At 44.2% G+C, this 17,211-nt stretch overlaps 1 protein-coding gene across 1 annotated transcript in view; it reads left to right on the top strand.

The window, feature by feature from the left end:
* Positions 1–17,211, top strand: part of Cdc40 (cell division cycle 40) — a 52,297-nt gene that overhangs the window by 10,745 nt on the left and 24,341 nt on the right. Inside the window, exons 2-3 of the mRNA XM_032889177.1 lie at positions 3,568–3,654; positions 12,865–12,994. Coding sequence (XP_032745068.1) covers positions 3,568–3,654; positions 12,865–12,994 — 217 coding nt within the window. The remainder of the gene's footprint in view (positions 1–3,567; positions 3,655–12,864; positions 12,995–17,211) is intronic.

The following is a 17,211-nucleotide window of genomic DNA, read 5'->3' as shown; positions in this document are numbered from 1 at the left end:
GGGAGAGGGAGGAGGAGGGAGGGAGGAGGAGGGAGGGAGGGAGGGAGAGAGAGAGAGAGAGAGAGAGAGAGGCAATTAACTTGGCTGAGCAAGGGTCCCTGTATGGTTGTAGAGTCCTTTCAGTATATGTTCAAGAGTGGTGCAGCTGGATCTGGTAGTTAGATCCCCAGCCTCCCAAGAAACCCCACACGCTGGCGTTTGCACTCCTACCAGCAGTGACTCAGCACCCGCACGCTGCCAGCCAGAGCTGTTTGTTTATTGATCTCGGCCCCTCTGGCTGGTGTAAGGTGAAAGCTCAGAGTAGTTTTGATTTGCATTTTGATTGGGTTTTGTTTTTTCTCAATGCCCTCCATCAGACTGTAGTTGGTAAGAGTCCTTTCCCTTTCTGTAGGCCGCTGCTGTCCTACTGACGATGCCCCAGATGTGCAGAAGCTTTTCAGTTTCATTCAGGTCCCATTTATTAATCACTCTTAGTGCTGTGCTAATGGTGTTCTATTCCCCACCCTCTCTTCTATGAGTTTCAGTGTATCTGGTCTTACATTGAAGCCTCTGATCCATTTGGAGTTGAGTTGTGTGCAGGATGAGATGTATGGATTTATTTATATCTGTGTACAAGCAACCATCCAGTTTGATCAGGTTTTGAAGATGCTGCCTCTCCCCTCCCTCCCAAGTATGTATTTCTGGCTTCTTTATAAAAAAATAAACAGGTGTCTGGGCAGGTGTCTCGGTATTCAATTTGGTTACATTGATCAACATGGTTCTGTGTTTCTGCCAGTGCTGATTTAATACTATAGTTCTGTAATATGACTTGAAATCAAAGATGGTGACACCTCCAGCAGTTCTTTTATTACTCAGAATTGTTTTTTAGCTATCCTGGGTATTGTGTGTTTCCACATGAAGCTAAAAGTTGTCCTTTGAATTTCTGTGAAGAATTGTGTTGGAATTTTGATAGGGATTGCCTTGACTCTGTAGACCGCTCTGGTGGGATGGCCATTTCACTGTTAGTGCTGCCACCGCATGAGTATGAGAGGCCTTTGCATTCGCTGAATCTTCTTTAATGTCTTAAAGTTTTACTGTAAGTCTCTCACTGGCTAGGTTGGAGTTACCCCGCGATTTTAACTGAGGCCATTGTGAAAGGTATTGTGTCGTGTGTAAACAGAAAGCCTGACTGATTTTTGTCTGTTAATGTTGCATCCTGCTGCTCTGCTGGACTCTTTATCAGCTGTAGAAGTTCCCTGGTGGCAGTTTTTAGAGTCACAGTTATATTATCTGCAGCTAAAGGCACATGGACGTCTTCCCTTCCTGTTTGTGTCCCCTGGATCTGCCTCACCATCTTCCTGCTCTAGCTGACAAGACTTGAGCACCGTACTGAACAGGCAGAGAGGGGGCACAGCCGTGTTTTATCGCTGACATTAGTGGAATTGCTTTGAGTTTCTCTCCATTTAGGTTGATGTTGGGTATGGGCTTGCTGTAAGTTGTCTTCATGACGTTGAGGTACGTCCCTTACCCCCCAATCTCTCCAGGACTTTTGTCACGAAGGGGTGTGGGATTTTGTCAGAGGCCTCTTTCGTACTGAATGAGATGATGACGTGGTTTTTGTCTTTCAGTCTGTGTGGTGGGTCCCGTCTGTTGATTTATGTGTTGACCCGTCCTACATCTCTGGGATGAAGCCTGCTTAAGCATGGTAGATGAACTTTAATATCGTCTTATATTTGGTTTGCAAGTACTTTATTGAGACTTTTTGCATCTGTGTTTACAAGGGAAATTAGTCTGCTAATCCCTTTTTTTTTTTTGGTTGGGTCTTTGTGTGGTTTATGCACCAGCGTAATTGTAGCCTCCGTAAAAGAAGACATTTAGTGTTTTGGCTGCTACGTGTCGTGAGGAGTTTCTTTTCTGGTCCAGTCTGTTTGGTGTTCTGTGTGCTTAGTAGGTACCTCCTCCTTTGGTTAAGGACATTTCCTTCCATGGCTGTGTTGGGAGATTGCCTGTGCCTTTGACCTGGACTTCTTCTCCTTCCTCTATTCCTGTTTTTCATAATTTAGATTTTCAGTGTTCCAGATTTCAGGGATGTTTCGTGCTTGGATTTTTTTTTTTTTTTTAATCTAAGGTTTTCTGTGAATGAGGTGTCCTTTTTTTTTAATCTTGTCTTCGGGATCTGAGATTCTCCCACCTCCTGTCTTCTGTTGGTGAGGCTCACTTCTGAGGTTTTGGGTTGATTTCCTAAATTTTCCATTTCCAGTTTTACCTCAGTTCAGATTTCCTTAGTGATTCTATTCCTACTCTCATGTCTTCAGTTGTTTTCTTCATCATTTCCTGTTTGTATTTTCACATGTTTTATTAGTGGATTCAGTGTCGTCTTTAAGGACCTCACACTCACTCAGAAAGGCTGTTCTGAAGTTTTGTCCTATGCTTCAGTGATACTGTATTTCTTAGGCCTGGGTGGTGCGGTTACTGGGTTCCGGTGCAGACATATTTTCCTGGCTGGTTTTCATTGTGTTTTACTCTGATGTCTACTCATCTGGGTTTGGAACGACTGTGATCCTAGGCATTGATACTGGCATATAATGATCGATACATCAAGTGTACAGAACAAAGAAAGACTAGTAAGAGCTGCAAGGGAAGAAGACCATGTAACTTACAAGTCAGGCCCATTGGAACTGCACCTGACTCCTCACCAGAGGCTGAGTGGGTGTTCCATTCCTGTTGGAGAGTGTGGTGGCTGTGGAACACCTGCTAGGGGGTGTTTCTGAGTCCCTCTCTACTGGCCACTTTGGGTCCTTGGGTAGAAGGTATCTCTAAATACTGGGGTCTAACAAGAAGGAATGAGGACCGGTTTGCAGTGCAGGAGAGCTAAGAGGGAGCCCTGCAGGAGAGCTAAGAGGGAGCACTGCAGGAGAGCTGAGAGGGAGCACTGCAGGAGAGCTGAGAGGGAGCACTGCAGGAGAGCTGAGAGGGAGCACTGCAGGAGAGCTGAGAGGGAGCACTGCAGGAGAGCTGAGAGGGAGCACTGCAGGAGAGCTGAGAGGGAGCACTGCAGGAGAGCTGAGAGGGAGCACTGCAGGAGAGCTGAGAGGGAGCACTGCAGGAGAGCTGAGAGGGAGCACTGAGAGGGAGCACTGCAGGAGAGCTAAGAGGGAGCACTGCAGGAGAGCTAGAGGGAGCACTGCAGGAGAGCTAGGAGGGAGCACTGCAGGAGGATGAGACTGGGGACACAGAAATGGAGGACAGGAAGGAGTGTGAACACAGTCTACCTGATCCCCAGGCTGCAGAGGACAGTGACTTCCTAGAGAGCGCTTCTGGGTATTGGCATCTGACATGGTGATGGCATGAGGAAGCTAGAACGTCTTAACTTGAAGTGATTGGGCAGTGTTAACTTACTTAGTTAATAAAGTTAGTATGTTGAAAAAGTCATATATTTTATGTCTAAAATTTGATACTATGTGTATGTTCCTTTGCTTCTTGACTCTTGTTCTATTACCGCTGTGATGCTAATGTAACAGCTGTGAAGTCGGTGTTCAGGTGTATAAAATGCAGCAAATCTGTAACACTCATTTGACTTTCCTTTAGGAAGATCTGGAGACCGGAGTTCACCTTGACCCTGCTGTCAAAGAAGTTCAGTATAATCCTACCTATGAGACCATGTTTGCTCCTGAGGTAAGAAAGTTCCCATGAGTGCTCCCTTCTGTGAGGATTTAAATTACACGGGGTAGATAAATGGATGCTTGTGATGATTGTTCTTGGTTGTCAGCTTGGCTATATCCGGAATGAACTACAGTCCAGGAATGGAGAGCCCGCCCGTGGTCCAGACATTGGATCAGGAAGACACAGGCTTTTGATCCAGATCTTGAGGCGGGATGACATATATATGCTCTCGATCTGGATCGACACACACCTTTAATCTGGGCCATGCTGTCTGTCTGCTGGAGGCCTGCATAAGGACAATGAAAGAAGGGGGTTGTGTGTGTGTGGGGGGGGGTTGTTCCTTCCCTCCTAAGCTCTGTAAGCTCTGCTCTCCCTGAGACAGACAGACAGACAGACAGACAGACACACACACACACACACACACACACACACACACACACACACGTTGGCTGGCCCCTTAAGGAGACAGACACACACACACACACACACACACACACACACACACACACACACACACATCGTTGGTTGGCTGGCCCCTTAAGGAGAGGGCGAGCCAGCATGTGTGCCTCCTGGTTTCTGCAATGAAGGGGCTTTGGTAGGGTAGGGCTTATTGCACTCAGAGGATGGGAAAATTCAAAGGCAGTATGGCGTATAACAGTTTTCTGTAAGCTTGTTTTCTACAAGATCTGCTTTCTCTAAACTTTGAGTTATTATAATACTGCTGCGTAATTATAGTTTTTAACTTTCAATCGGAAGCCTAAGTGTGAATTAATTGATTTTGTGATGATATTGGCAAGTCAGTCATCCAGTCCTTGTGTCCGTCTTCCCTATCTAAGGAGCCTCCATGGACGTGTAAACTCACTCACGTTAGGAATACCACTCGGGTGAGAGCTTAAGAAGGGACGGACGCTTGGAAGCAGCCCTAGAATCTTTCATAATTGCCAGGGCAACAGTCATCTGTGGTATAACAGATAATAACAGATATGAGCTTTGTGTGCTAGGACCAGAATCCAGATCACTTGGCAGAGTCTGGGAAGTGTCACCAGGACCTCCGCCAGGTTCAGTTCAAGTTCCTAAACGTCGAGGCCCCACTGTTAGGAATGATGAACAGTCCCTCTCTTCAGCCTCGTATTTGACAGAGGATGCGCTGTGCGTTGTTTTAAACAGAGACGAGACTGTCTCCTCCGGCCTCTAAATGACAGTCCACATTCACAGGTTTAAGGAGACTACATCTGGTTGGAGAAACAAATATTTCTCTATGAAATTCACATTAGAAGTGGACAGTGGACAATGCTGCCCCGGTTTAGACAGTGAGATTTGGGATGTGACTGGGTATTAGCAATTGTAAGACCTTGGGGTTTTTGTTTTTGTTTTTTATTTTCATAGTTAAGATAAAGGCAATGTCTACTTTACTGAGACATGGGAATACTTCGTTGATGCACAGTGTGACTGGGAATCACTGGCACATAGTAGGCATCTAACAAAGGATGTTCATGTTGTTTCTTTATCGATGGCACTGATGATACAGGCTTTTATGGGAAGGATTCAGTCAGAAGGGAGGAGCTGCAGCCAGAGTGCTTCAGCCGTGAACCCTTGATGTGAACAGGGATATAAACCCAGAGTAGTGCAAGGATCTGGGAGCTGGGGGTGGAGAGGTGGTTTTAATAGATGATAGGTTTGTGAGAGTCTTAAGCGGAGCAGTGATATCATCAAAATTGAATTTTTAGACAAGATGTCTGGTTTGGGTTTGATTGGTAGAAAAAGTACAGAAAAAGAGACTAATGGATGAGAAAAACTACCCTTTATTTTTATCGTATACGTGTACAAACTGAGGTGCTGACATACTGTTGTGCTTTTGAACTTCTTAAACCTATGAAGTAAGTGTCCTTCACCCCTCTTTTGAAGAACAGAAACCAGGTCTCTGATTCTGCCACCAGGTAATGGTTTTGTGGACTCAGATTAGATCACTATTAATTATGCATCAGGAACTGGAAGAAGCATGTGAAGGCCCCTGTGTAATCTGCACGACAGCCTATGATTTCCTAATTCTGAAAACTAACCAAACCCCTTCCACTGTGAAATATCAGCCCTCCATTTCAGCCAACAACCTTTCCTAGGTGGTCTGCTCAGCGAATCATTTGCTCAAATTATAGACTAAAGTGAAAAGAGAATAATGTTTAGACCAGCAGCTTTCGTGAACTTGGTTCTTTGTTAGCTTCTTAGAGATAAGTTATTTTTTAGTTGTAAAGTATCTTTTATTCTCCAGATGTAATTGTCATCTAGGAGGCTTGCTGCTGAATACACTCACCCTTTCTAGTTTTGTTTTGTTTTGTGTTGTTTTTTTTTCTGATCTCTTGCTGGCTGGTTCAACTTATCTATTTTGGCCCAATCTCCTCTCCAAGCCAATGGATTCAAACTGGTTTCTCCTGCAAAGCTCTCTTAAATCTCTCTTTCCTGTCTGTTCTCATGAGAGTTGGGGGCTATCTTATCTCCGACTCATTCTGTCAAATCTTTCTCTGCTTCGTCACTTTGTCTGCCCCTCAATTAGACTCTGCTTTCAAACATGACTGCTTTCTTCTACACGTTAACTTTACCTTCATTGTTTGATATTAAAGGTATGTGCTAACTGTGTTTATTGAAGCCAGAGTCTGTGTATTGAAGCCAGAGAGATTAAAGGTATGTCATTCCAGCTGGATCACACAACTCTAAAAGGTATTTAGATGTGATCCCTTGCAAAAGCAGCCACGTTGTTAGATTAAAATTACTCTACAATTAGGTTTGTTTTTTTAATCATATTAAATTTACTGGATTCAGGAAGAATTCCAGACCCCTTAAACCAGCTATGCTTTTAGGGTAGTGTGTGTGTGTGTGTGTGTGTGTGTGTGTGTGTGTGTGTGTGTGTGTGAGAGAGAGAGAGAGAGAGAGAGAGAGAGAGAGAGAGAGAATGAGAATTCAGGGGACAAATACTAGTTTTATAATAATCTATTATAAGAGCTGCTTAAATATTAATGCTTTAGAAATACTGTAGTGTCCAACTTCTGTCGGCAGCAGCGGTGAAGTATTCTATGTAAAATAAGACTTCACTTACATAGAATTATTCTGCCAAAAAAAACCTGTCAGAATCTTTTCATGATTTGTAGAAATAATTCTGTAAATAAATTCTTCTTGCTTTAAAATATGTGTATAAGTTTTAAACATTAATGACACCATGAATATTAATGAAAAATTTAGCAATAGCTACAATATTAGTTCTCACCACTGTGGGTTTTCCTTGTATATAAACTTACAGTTGTGATTTCGTGTAACCTGTTCCACCAGCATACATTTTCTTAATTCCAATGATGTTATGCTTCACTGCTGAGATACTGAAGACTTCTCAGAACCTCAGCTTCTGAGAACCTCTGCTTTGCTTTCTTTGTTGTTGTTGTTAGGGGTGGTGGTGGTGGTGGTGGTGGTGGTGGTTGTCGGTGGTGGTGGTGGTGGTGGTGGTTGTGGTTGGTGTCAGTGGTTGGTGTCGGTGGTGGTGGTGATGGTTGTGGTTGGTGTCGGTGGTGGTGGTAGTTGGTGTCAGGGGTGGTTGGTGGTGGGTGGTGGTGGTGATTTCTGAGACAGGGTTTTTCTGCACAGCTCTGACCGTCCTGGAATTCTGTTTTAATCTGGCCTTGAACTGAGAGATCCAGCTGTCTCTGCCTCCTAAGTGTGGGGTTAAAGGAGAGAGAGCACCACGGAAGCCCAGCTTGAGAACCTCTTATAAGAAGCAGATCTCTGTGACCTAGTGTGAGAATCTTCACATATAAAAATGTTCCTCCCACTCTACATAAATCACCACTTCACAGTTGAAACCTTCAGGCTGCTTCTCAGAGAAGCCATTGTTATTCAGAAAGCTCTGCAGCGTCCTTGAGCTCCTCCCTTCTCGCTGAAGCTGACCCTTTGAGCAGTGGCACCCACGGGAACCCGGTGCGCCCCCTGCTTATGGTTCTTCCACCTGTTTGGTGGCTGGTTTTGGTTGTTGACCTAACTACATCTGGAATTAACCAAAATCCAAGCAGCTGAGTACACCTGTCAGGGATTTTTTTTTTTTAAACTATTTGAGGTGATAAGATCCACCTTTAATCTGGTCACGCCTTCTAATGGCGGCCTGTATAAGTGACGGTAAGAAGGAAGGATGCTCTGCCTACCTGCCCTTGCTCTCACTGGCAAGACCATTCCTCCACTGGCACTGGAACCTGCTTCTCTGGGATCCTGGTGTAGTGAAGACCCGCTGAGACATCTGGTCTCCTGGAATAAACAACTGTAGGACTCCTGGGCCTCCCATTGGTAGACAACCGTTGTTGAACTAGTTTGATCACAACCTATAAGCCATTCTAATAAATATGTATAATAAATATTATATCCTAGGATATATATTCTAGATATATTCACTTTGTGTTCTCTTCCTCTAGAGAACTCTGACTACTATAACATGCAATTTTCAGTTCCACATACTAGTGAGGTCATCCAGTAGTTGTCTTTCTGGTCCAGGCTTATCCCATTTAACATAGTGTCCTCCAGGTTAGTCCGTGCTGTCTGTCACAAATGGCATTCTTTTTAAAGGTTGCATTGTTTTCTACTCTGCATAGATACATTTTCTTCTCTTGTTTTGTTTGAGGGGTGGTTAGATGGGGGTGTCACTGTATAACTGGTTGGTCTGGAACTCACTACTTAGATTAAAGAGGCCCCAAGCTTATAATTTTTCTGCCTCTGCCTCCTGACTGCCTAGTTCCTCAGTTTTCCCTTCGCATGTCTTAGTCGATAGACCCTTCAGATGCTTCCACACTCCGGCCATTGTACATACTCCCTCGGTGAGCATGGGAGTACACACGTCATTCGTTTCTCTGAGAACATACGTACCTGAAATAGCCTCGCTAGCTCACATGACAGCTCTGGGTTTCACCTTTGAGACCCTCCATGTTGCGCCCCATAGGATCCGGTGCTAATGGACACTCCCTTCCACAGTGGGCGTGAATGACTTTACCAACATCCATTGGCTTTTGTCCGTGATACACAAAGGCTGTTCTAACAGGTGAAGTGCTTCTTCACTGAGAATTGCATTTAGGTTTCTCTGATTACTGATGATTTTCTTATCTACCTACTGGTTATGTCTTGTTTAAAAATGGCTGTTATGGTCCTTTGTCTATTTCGTTACTTGTTCCCTTGCTATTGATCTATTTGAAATTTTTCTACATTTGGATTGGTAACCCCTTACAGTATATGGTTTGCAAATATGAATGGTTTCTCGCTTACATTTAAATGTTCTATAGGGACAATTGCAGCTAACTGTAGTTTTCTCCAATGTGATTTTAACTGAAAGCTGAATTCTCAAGGTTAATTTCCTGGCTATGTGAATACGTTATATATCCGTGTACAGACGCTCGCTATGTCTTCACTAATAAATTGGTATAAATTGCAGTAAGTCACTTGAATGTGTTAGCTCTTAACCCCACCATATAGGTTAGCTTTTCATCTGTGTGACCAAAAATTCTGATATAGACAGCGTAAGGGAGGGGTTCAGGGGGGTTGGTGGGTTTTGGTTTTTTGGGTTTTGTGGGTGTTTTGCCTGCATGTGTGTTAGTGTGGCCACTTATGTGTCTGGTACCAGTGGAGGTCAGAAGAGGGCATGGGATTCCCTGGAACGGGAGTTAAAGATGGCTGTGAGCCACCATGTGGGTGCTGGGAATCGAACCCAGGTCCTCTGTAAGAGCACATAGTGCTCCTAACCACCGAGTTATCTCTCCAGCCCTCGAAATATTTTTTTTTTTTTACTCATGATTTCAACTGATTCCGTGGTTGTTTGGCACTGTAGACCTGAACAGAACTCGTGGTCTCAGGACTGTATGGTAGAAAAGCTTCCTCATCTCACTGGGCCACGGCAGGTAGGGGACCCCAGCAGGATGCCAGGGCAAAAAAACCCTCTAGAATCTCCCTGTGCCCAGTAACACTCTGCAGCTTGGTCCCACCCAAGAAAGTTTCTAGAGCCCCCTAAGAGAGCACTGCCAGCCAGGAGCTAAGTCTCCAACATAGGAGTCTTTGTTGGGGGGAGGCCTGATACCTCATATCCAAAGCTTAACACTTAGCTACTGAAACTTGAAAAGAAAACTTGAAATTGCTTTCTATTCTTTTATACATTTTTTAAAATGGCCACCCCAGAATTAAAAGAGTTGCATATTCACAGAGAGCAGGACATCATAGAACAGGGCCCTCCCTGCATAACAGTGCTCTCTGCCTCCGGCAGTTAGGATGGCCTGAAGTGGATGGACCCTCCTCCACTCCGTGTGTGTGTCTCTGTGTGTGTCTGTCTGTGTCTGTGTGTGTGTATGTCTGTGTGTGTATGTGTGTGTCTGTGTGTGTGTGTGTGCGTGTATCTGTGTGTGTGTCTGTGTGTGTGTCTGTGTGTGTATCCGTGTGTATGTGTGTCTGTGTGTGTGTATCTGTGTGTGTGTGTGTATCTGTGTGTATGTGTGTGTGTGTGTCTGTCTGTGTGTGTGTCTGTGTATGTGTGTGTGTGTGTGTGCGTGTGTGTGTGTGTGTGTGTGTGTGTGTGTGTGTGTGTGTGCGTGTGTGTGTGTGTGTGTGTGTCTGTGTATCTGTGTGTGTGTCTGTGTGTGCGTGTGTGTGTCTGTGTGTGTGTCTGTGTGTGTGTCTGTGTATCTGTGTGTGTGTCTGTGTATCTGTGTGTGTGTCTGTGTATCTGTGTGTGTGTCTGTGTGTGTGTGTGTGTGTGTGTGTGTGTGTGTGTGTGTGTCTGTGTGTCTGTGTGTGTGTGTGTCTGTGTGTGTGTGTCTGTGTCTGTGTGTGTGTGTGTGTGTGTGTGTGTGTGTCTGTGTGTGTGTGTGTGTGTGTGTGTGTGTGTGTCTGTGTGTGTGTGTGTGTGTGTGTGTGTGTGTGTGTGTGTGTGTGTCGTGTGTGTGTGTCTGTGTGTGTGTGTGTGTGTGTGTGTGTGTGTGTGTGTGTGTGTATGTGTGTCTGTGTGTGTGTGTGTGTGTGTGTGTGTGTGTGTGTGTGTGTGTGTGTGTGTGTGTGTGCGTGTGTGTGTGTCTGTGTGTGTGTGTGTGTGTGTGTGTCTGTGTTTCATGTCAGCTTCAATTGTTGGCAGTTAACAGGCGGTTAGGATGGCCCAAAGCCATGGACCCTCCTCCACTCCAGCGTCATTATTTCTAGATTTTGTTGTTGTCTGCCCTCACATACCTATAAGACATTTAGATTTTTAGACTGCTGCAGGCACAGCGCCGTGTGTAAAATACACGTAGCTTTCGTAAATATGTTTCTATATAGAACTGAGTATTCTTGATACTGAGGACCATCGGTTAGCTTTCGTAAATATGTTTCTATGTAGAACTGAATGTTCTTGATACTGAGGACCGTCTGTTAGAGTGGAGTGAGGGAAGCGTCCCGCCTACGGAGCCGTCCACCTCTTATGATTAGCTGCTCCCTCCCTGAGCACATAACCCCTGAAAGCACTGGGGTAGTCTCTACAGTGCTAGGAGGATGCCAAGGGCAGGGGCAGTCTGTCGTAGGTTCCCTCTCGGCTCCCCACTCGAGAAGCACCACCCGCTGCTTCGAGGTGCTATGTGAGAGCCCAGGTCCGCATCTCAGACACTTTCAGCCATTTCCATATCTAATTCTGTAGCTGTCTCTGTTCCTGTAATAACATTCATGAGTAAATAAGTCGTGTCTGCTGTTTTTTCCTGTGTTCCACCAATAGCAGATGTAGCAGATGTGGGCTACAAAGTCCTGCTGTGTCCTTTATAATTTGGAATGAGTAGCAACTAAAAACTTTGTAGAAAATTGGGTGTTTTAAGCAGAAATGCAAGTTATCAGTCTACAACAGCCTTGTAGTGGTTTATTTTTCTCTAACGCAAAAGTATATTAGGTAAATAATCTGACAGCTAAATTTAATTTTCCACGCATGCTGCAATGAACCTAGAGAAGGCACAGTGCTGGTTAGGAACAGGAATTTATATTTGTGGCTTTGGAAATGTGTCACAGAAAAGACGCTCCTAAAGTAGTAATCTGAGTTGTCCTAACATCAACATATTTCATCAGGAACAATGGGTGTTCCCGTGTTCAAATAAATACCGTTATGTGCCAGGTATAATGGTGTGTGCCTATAGTTACAGCACTCAGGACATGAGGACAGGAGGATTGCTAACTTGAAACCAGAGTGGGCCCCATAGTAAGTTCTAAGCCACCGTTGGCTTATTGTGAAACAAAACAAAATAACAATAATAAAAAAAGGTAAAAACATTAAGTTCGCTCTTTCTAAATGTGGACACTCATTTTACTCTTCATAAAAACAAATAAGAAATTAAGAATTCAAGGTGGAAAGGTTACCAGGAATCCGAGGGCGGCTTGGGTTAAAGACTGAGGCCCTGTCTCAGAGAGTGGCTTTCCCGGGGTCTTTTCTAATAGCTTTATTTAATAGGGCTGGCCTAGCACGGTGTGGAGTTTCCTAGCCAAGTGTCTTACAGGGTAGACTTTATGTTGCACATTCAGGGAGTGGTTTAAGTGGTAAGACTCATGTTTGTTGTGGCTTTGGTCTTTATAAGCGGTAAAACTTGGCCCAGGAGCAGGTGAAACACCTCACGTTCATGGGCTTCTCATGTACGGCAGGGAGGTCACCTGTCTAACTTCACAATGCCATAAACCACACAGTCCACTGTTTAGTTTGTGAATGTGAATTCTCAGACTGGATAAGTTTTATTTACATTATGATCTGTCTTCTTAGAGTCTGTTTCAAGCACTCCTTCAGTTTGTTTCCTGCCCTGTACCTCCACTAGGATTCTGATTGGTTTTTGATTAGTGATGTCTGTATTTTCTGTTTGCACACACTGATTTGAATGTAAAGGCTTCCGAGTGTCTGCCTTCGAGGAACTCAGAAGTAGTAGATGAAAATGTGGCTTTTAAAACAAAAGTGTATTTCAGTGCTGTCACTGACAAAAGGTCACCGCAAGTCCCCAAGTCAGGAGTTAGAAAAATCTGTAGTAGCTCTCAGTTGTCCAGAGAAGTGCCTTCAAATAAGACTTCCTGCAGTAGGAACGCATAGCCCTTTACATGCTGTCTTCTCCAGTCCCAGGGGCTGACCAGCCATTGCCTGATCACACGGAGCCGTGTGCGCCGTGGTGGATTAGAGGTGAAAACACTGTAATTTCAGTAACCTACTTTTCCTTCCTTTTAACGTTGCAGTTTGGACCAGAAAATCCCTTTCGAACACAGCAAATGGCTGCCCCTCGAAATATGCTTTCTGGGTATGCAGAGCCAGCACACATCAACGACTTCATGTTCGAACAGCAAAGAAGGACATTTGCCACATACGGTAAGACGACGACGAGACTCACACAGTGGTCAGTGCGGCTTCGTTCAGAATGAGTGACGTGTGCCTTCGCTGATTCTGTCTTCTGGCTTTTTAAATGTATTCATCCAGCTTTCATCAAAGGAGCTGGGTACCTTCCTATGCTCACCTACAAATACTGAATGGGAAGTGATCTCAAATATTGAGCTGTGATTTTAAATCCTCTGTGATCTTCTCAGTGCCGAAAATAATCTGCAGTCCTAAAACCAGAGTGTTCCTTGGTATTGTACTTGGTAATGAACATTTGTTATTAGATCTCTATCACATGCCGATTATTAAGTTAATGAAAATATAACATTCATTATCTTATAAATTACTTTGTTCTGTTTCTCAAATCGTATTTCTTAAATATTTTCTCTTAATTACTAAGGATATTAGCCAGTACAGCAGTAACAAATTCACAGTATAGAATAGCTATATTCTCTCAGTGGTGACATTATTTTAAGTTAAGCAGAGTGAAAAGTGGCTCTGGAAAGGATTTGTCCTACATTGTGCGTCATGTATACCCACGGCAAGTACGCAGTCACAGTGAGACCTGCGTACCAGCTAGCAGTGGAGCTCAGCTGACAGACTGCTGGCCCAGCAGTCCAAGCCCTGGGTTCAGTCTCCAGTGCAGAGTAACTCAGCTGACGTGGTAGGGTGGAATTCAGGTATTCCAGAATTCAGGGCCATCCTTGGTACATAGGAGTTTAGGCCAACCTGGGCTACATGAGCTCCTGTCTCAAAAGCAAACAACAACCGAACGGCCTGCATATTACCAAAATAACCCTAAAAGAGTTCCTTGACACCTCGTACCCATTGCTCCTGTAAGGAGTCCATTGTAAGCCTACAGTGATGTGTGACACTTTTATAACTAACCTATAGAGACCCTGCCTCAGACACATAAAATAAGGTAAAAGAAATTAAAAATAAAAAGGGAGCCATTGAGTTTTTGTCTCCTGGTTGGCAGCAGTGGGCTGGGGCGAAGGATTGGGAGATGGCTCAGGTAAGGATACTGACTGCGCTTCCAGGGACTGAGCTCAATTCCTAGCACCCACATGGTGGCTCACAACTGCCTGTAACTCTAGTTCCAGGGGACCCTAAGCCCTCCTGCTTCTATGGCATTAGCCATGCAGGCAGGCAAAGCACCCGTATACAAAATGAAAACAAAAACTTAACTCATGATTTACATATTCTAAGCTACACCAGTTTTTGTTTTCATAGATTTTAGAAGGAAGCCATATGTAATAATTTAGATAGCTTAAGTCTCCTTAAAGCAAAGATTTAATGATGATGATGATAATAATAATAATAATAATAATAATAATAATAATAATAATAATAAATTATATTGACATCTACCTTTCAAATTACTTTATAGCAAGAGCAGCATTTACAGCCATTAAGTTTGCTTTGGTTTGGGAATGGACTTATTTGAAAATGAACAGCCATTGCAGTGTGAACGCGCCTGTAATCTCAGCTCTTGGGAGGGAGGCAGGTGGATCTCTGTGAGTTCAAGGACAGCCTGGTCTACATCATGAGTTCCAGGACAGCAAGAGCTATAGAGACCCTGTCTCAATAAAATAAATATTTAAAAAAAAGAAAGGAGCCTTTGAGTTCTGCCTCTCCTGGGAGGCAGCAGTGGGCTGGGGCAGAGGCTGTGCTGGGTGGCTTTTTTTTTGGGGGGGGGGTTAAGACATAAAAAATGTGTGCAGCTAGAGTGTATGGAACAGCCTGGAGACTAAGGGAGGTGTGTCCTGCTTGCCTGACTTCAGGTAGTGACTCCTAGGCGTGTGCCTAATGTTTCACTCACATACAAAGAACAAATCCAAGCTTCAGACACTGCCCCTCGTCTGGAAAGTACTAGAGAGGGCCTTCCTCACTTCCTGTACACTAACTGTGAGGCAGGGCTAAGAAGATGGCCCCTAATTCAGTTTTACCTGAGTATCAAGTCCTAACTGAGGTACAGAACAGCTTAGTCCTACCGTCTCAGTAAATGGCGGGGATGGATTTATACTCCGCAGGACATTTAGATTATGTTAGATCCAACCCATAGAGTCGTGATTATCAGTGAAACCAGTCTCATTTACTCTAGAAACCCATTATCAACGTACAGTGTAGCTGTTAGCCCGCTGTTGGTATTTCTCCTGTTGTCTGGTCCTGTGTGTGTGTGTGTGTGTGTGTGTGTGTGTGTGTGTGTGTGTGTGTGTGTCTGTGTGTCTGTATGTGTCTGTCTGTGTCTGTCTGTGTGTGTGGTGTGTGTGTGTGTGGGTGTGGGGTGTGTGTGAGTGTGGTGTGTGTGTGTGTCTGTCTGTGTGTGTGTTGGGGTGTGTGGTGTGTGTGTGTGTGTCTGTCTGTCTGTCTGTCTGTCTGTGTGTGTGTGTGTGTGTGTGTGTGTTAGGGTGTGGGGTGTGTGTGTGTGTGTGTGTGTGTGGTGTGTGTGTGTAAGTGTGTGTGTTAGGGTGTGTGTGTGTGGTGTGTGTGGTGTGTCTGTGTGGGGTGTGTTAGGGTCTGTGGGTGCGTGTGGGAGTGTGTGTGTGTGTGTGAGAGAGAGAGAGAGAGAGAGAGAGAGAGAGAGAGAGGGGCTGTTCTCTTCCCACTGCTCAGCTTTCATCCCGGAGCTCCTCTTCATCAGTCTTTCGATGGGAAAGTAGGATTTTAAGTCAATTGCATTAGTCTCATCAGAGTCATTATTAACTTCAATATTAGCAGCAATTAACATTTTCAAAAATTAAAGTCTCTTAGGATAATTTCTGTAAGAAATCCTTGAAGTATTAGATTTCAAATTGGTTCTAGTTTTTAATATTAAATTTTCAATTTGTGCGTTATACAGTAAGATGCCTTTTAAAATATAGCACGAACTATTCCTATGCATAAAACCTTATAATCTATTATTGTTTTCTTAAATAAATTTCCAAAGTAGATCAAAAACTGTTCTTAATGTGGTACATTAAGTTGCTTTCTGAAAGAATTTGTCCAGCTTACTCCACCCCGTGATGCATGGAAGGCCACGTGTGAACACTGCGCTTCTACCCAGGACCCAGGGATCGCTCTTTCCTCTGTCCTATTATAATCAAAATAGTAAGGCTGTTGCGATTTGATTTTCTGGACTACTCATGAGATTGAAGAGTTTTCTGTATACTTACAAGTAATTCTTTGCAGATCATCTATAGTTCCTTTTGAGTCACCTATAATATTAATTTTTTTTATAATTGTGAGGGCGTAATAATAAAATTAATGTTATGGGCATTTCAAGTATGACTACCAAAAGGAAACAAAGTTAATATCAACTCTATTAGAAAGGCAAAATGCAAAATAAGCTTCAGAAAGATGCATGAGCATTAACAAGGAAGGCGCATTGATCTCTGAGACACGGATTATAGAAAGCTAGTCGGGCTGAGGTCCTATAGTAGAAAGTAGTCGGGCTGAGGTCCTATAGTGTTTAATAGAAAGCTAGTCGGGCTGAGGTCCCGTAGTGTTTAATAGAAAGCTAGTCGGGCTGAGGTCCCGTAGTGTTTAATAGAAAGCTAGTCGGGCTGAGGTCCCGTAGTGTTTAATGGAAAGCTAGTCGGGCTGAGGTCCTGTAGTATTTAATAGAAAGCTAGTCGGGCTGAGGTCCCGTAGTGTTTAATAGAAAGCTAGTCGTGCTGAGGTCCGGGCGTAGTGTTTAATAGAAAGCTAGTCGGGCTGAGGTCCCGTAGTGTTAGAAAGTAGTCGGGCTCGGTGTTTAATAGAAAGCTAGTCGGGCTGTCTGTATCACCCGTGACTTGTGGTAGGAGGTGTCGCCATGCTCTGCTCTCCGTGTTTGTGAAAGGAAGAGAGTGGGGCCCACTCAGGACGGTGGAAGTGCTGACCAAGTGCTTTTCCTCAGACCCAAGACTGGAGGGATGAACAGGGGACTGGGGCTGGCACAGAACAAGGATGACCAGGAGCACCCGGTTCCCCTGCCACACCATGTGGAGCCATTCATAGAAACGTAAATCTCATTCCCACTAACTCTGGATAGACTTTTATGCGTGAAGTGGGAGTTTTTAAACTCAGACTATTGGTCTGGATTCTGCATAAGCCTCATTAGAACAATGCAGGTCCAGGGCTGGAGAAATGGCTCGGTTAAAGGGGAAGACTCCCAGCCAGGAGATTCATGTGTAGCACACCTGCATGTCACACGTCACCAAGTGCATGATGTGCTGTGTGTAACTGTG

The sequence above is a fragment of the Rattus rattus genome, chromosome 18 (assembly GCF_011064425.1).
Source record: "Rattus rattus isolate New Zealand chromosome 18, Rrattus_CSIRO_v1, whole genome shotgun sequence".
Classification (NCBI taxonomy): domain Eukaryota; kingdom Metazoa; phylum Chordata; class Mammalia; order Rodentia; family Muridae; genus Rattus; species Rattus rattus.
The sequence above is the reverse complement of the archived record's forward strand: the minus strand, read 5'-3'. Positions and strand labels throughout refer to the sequence as shown.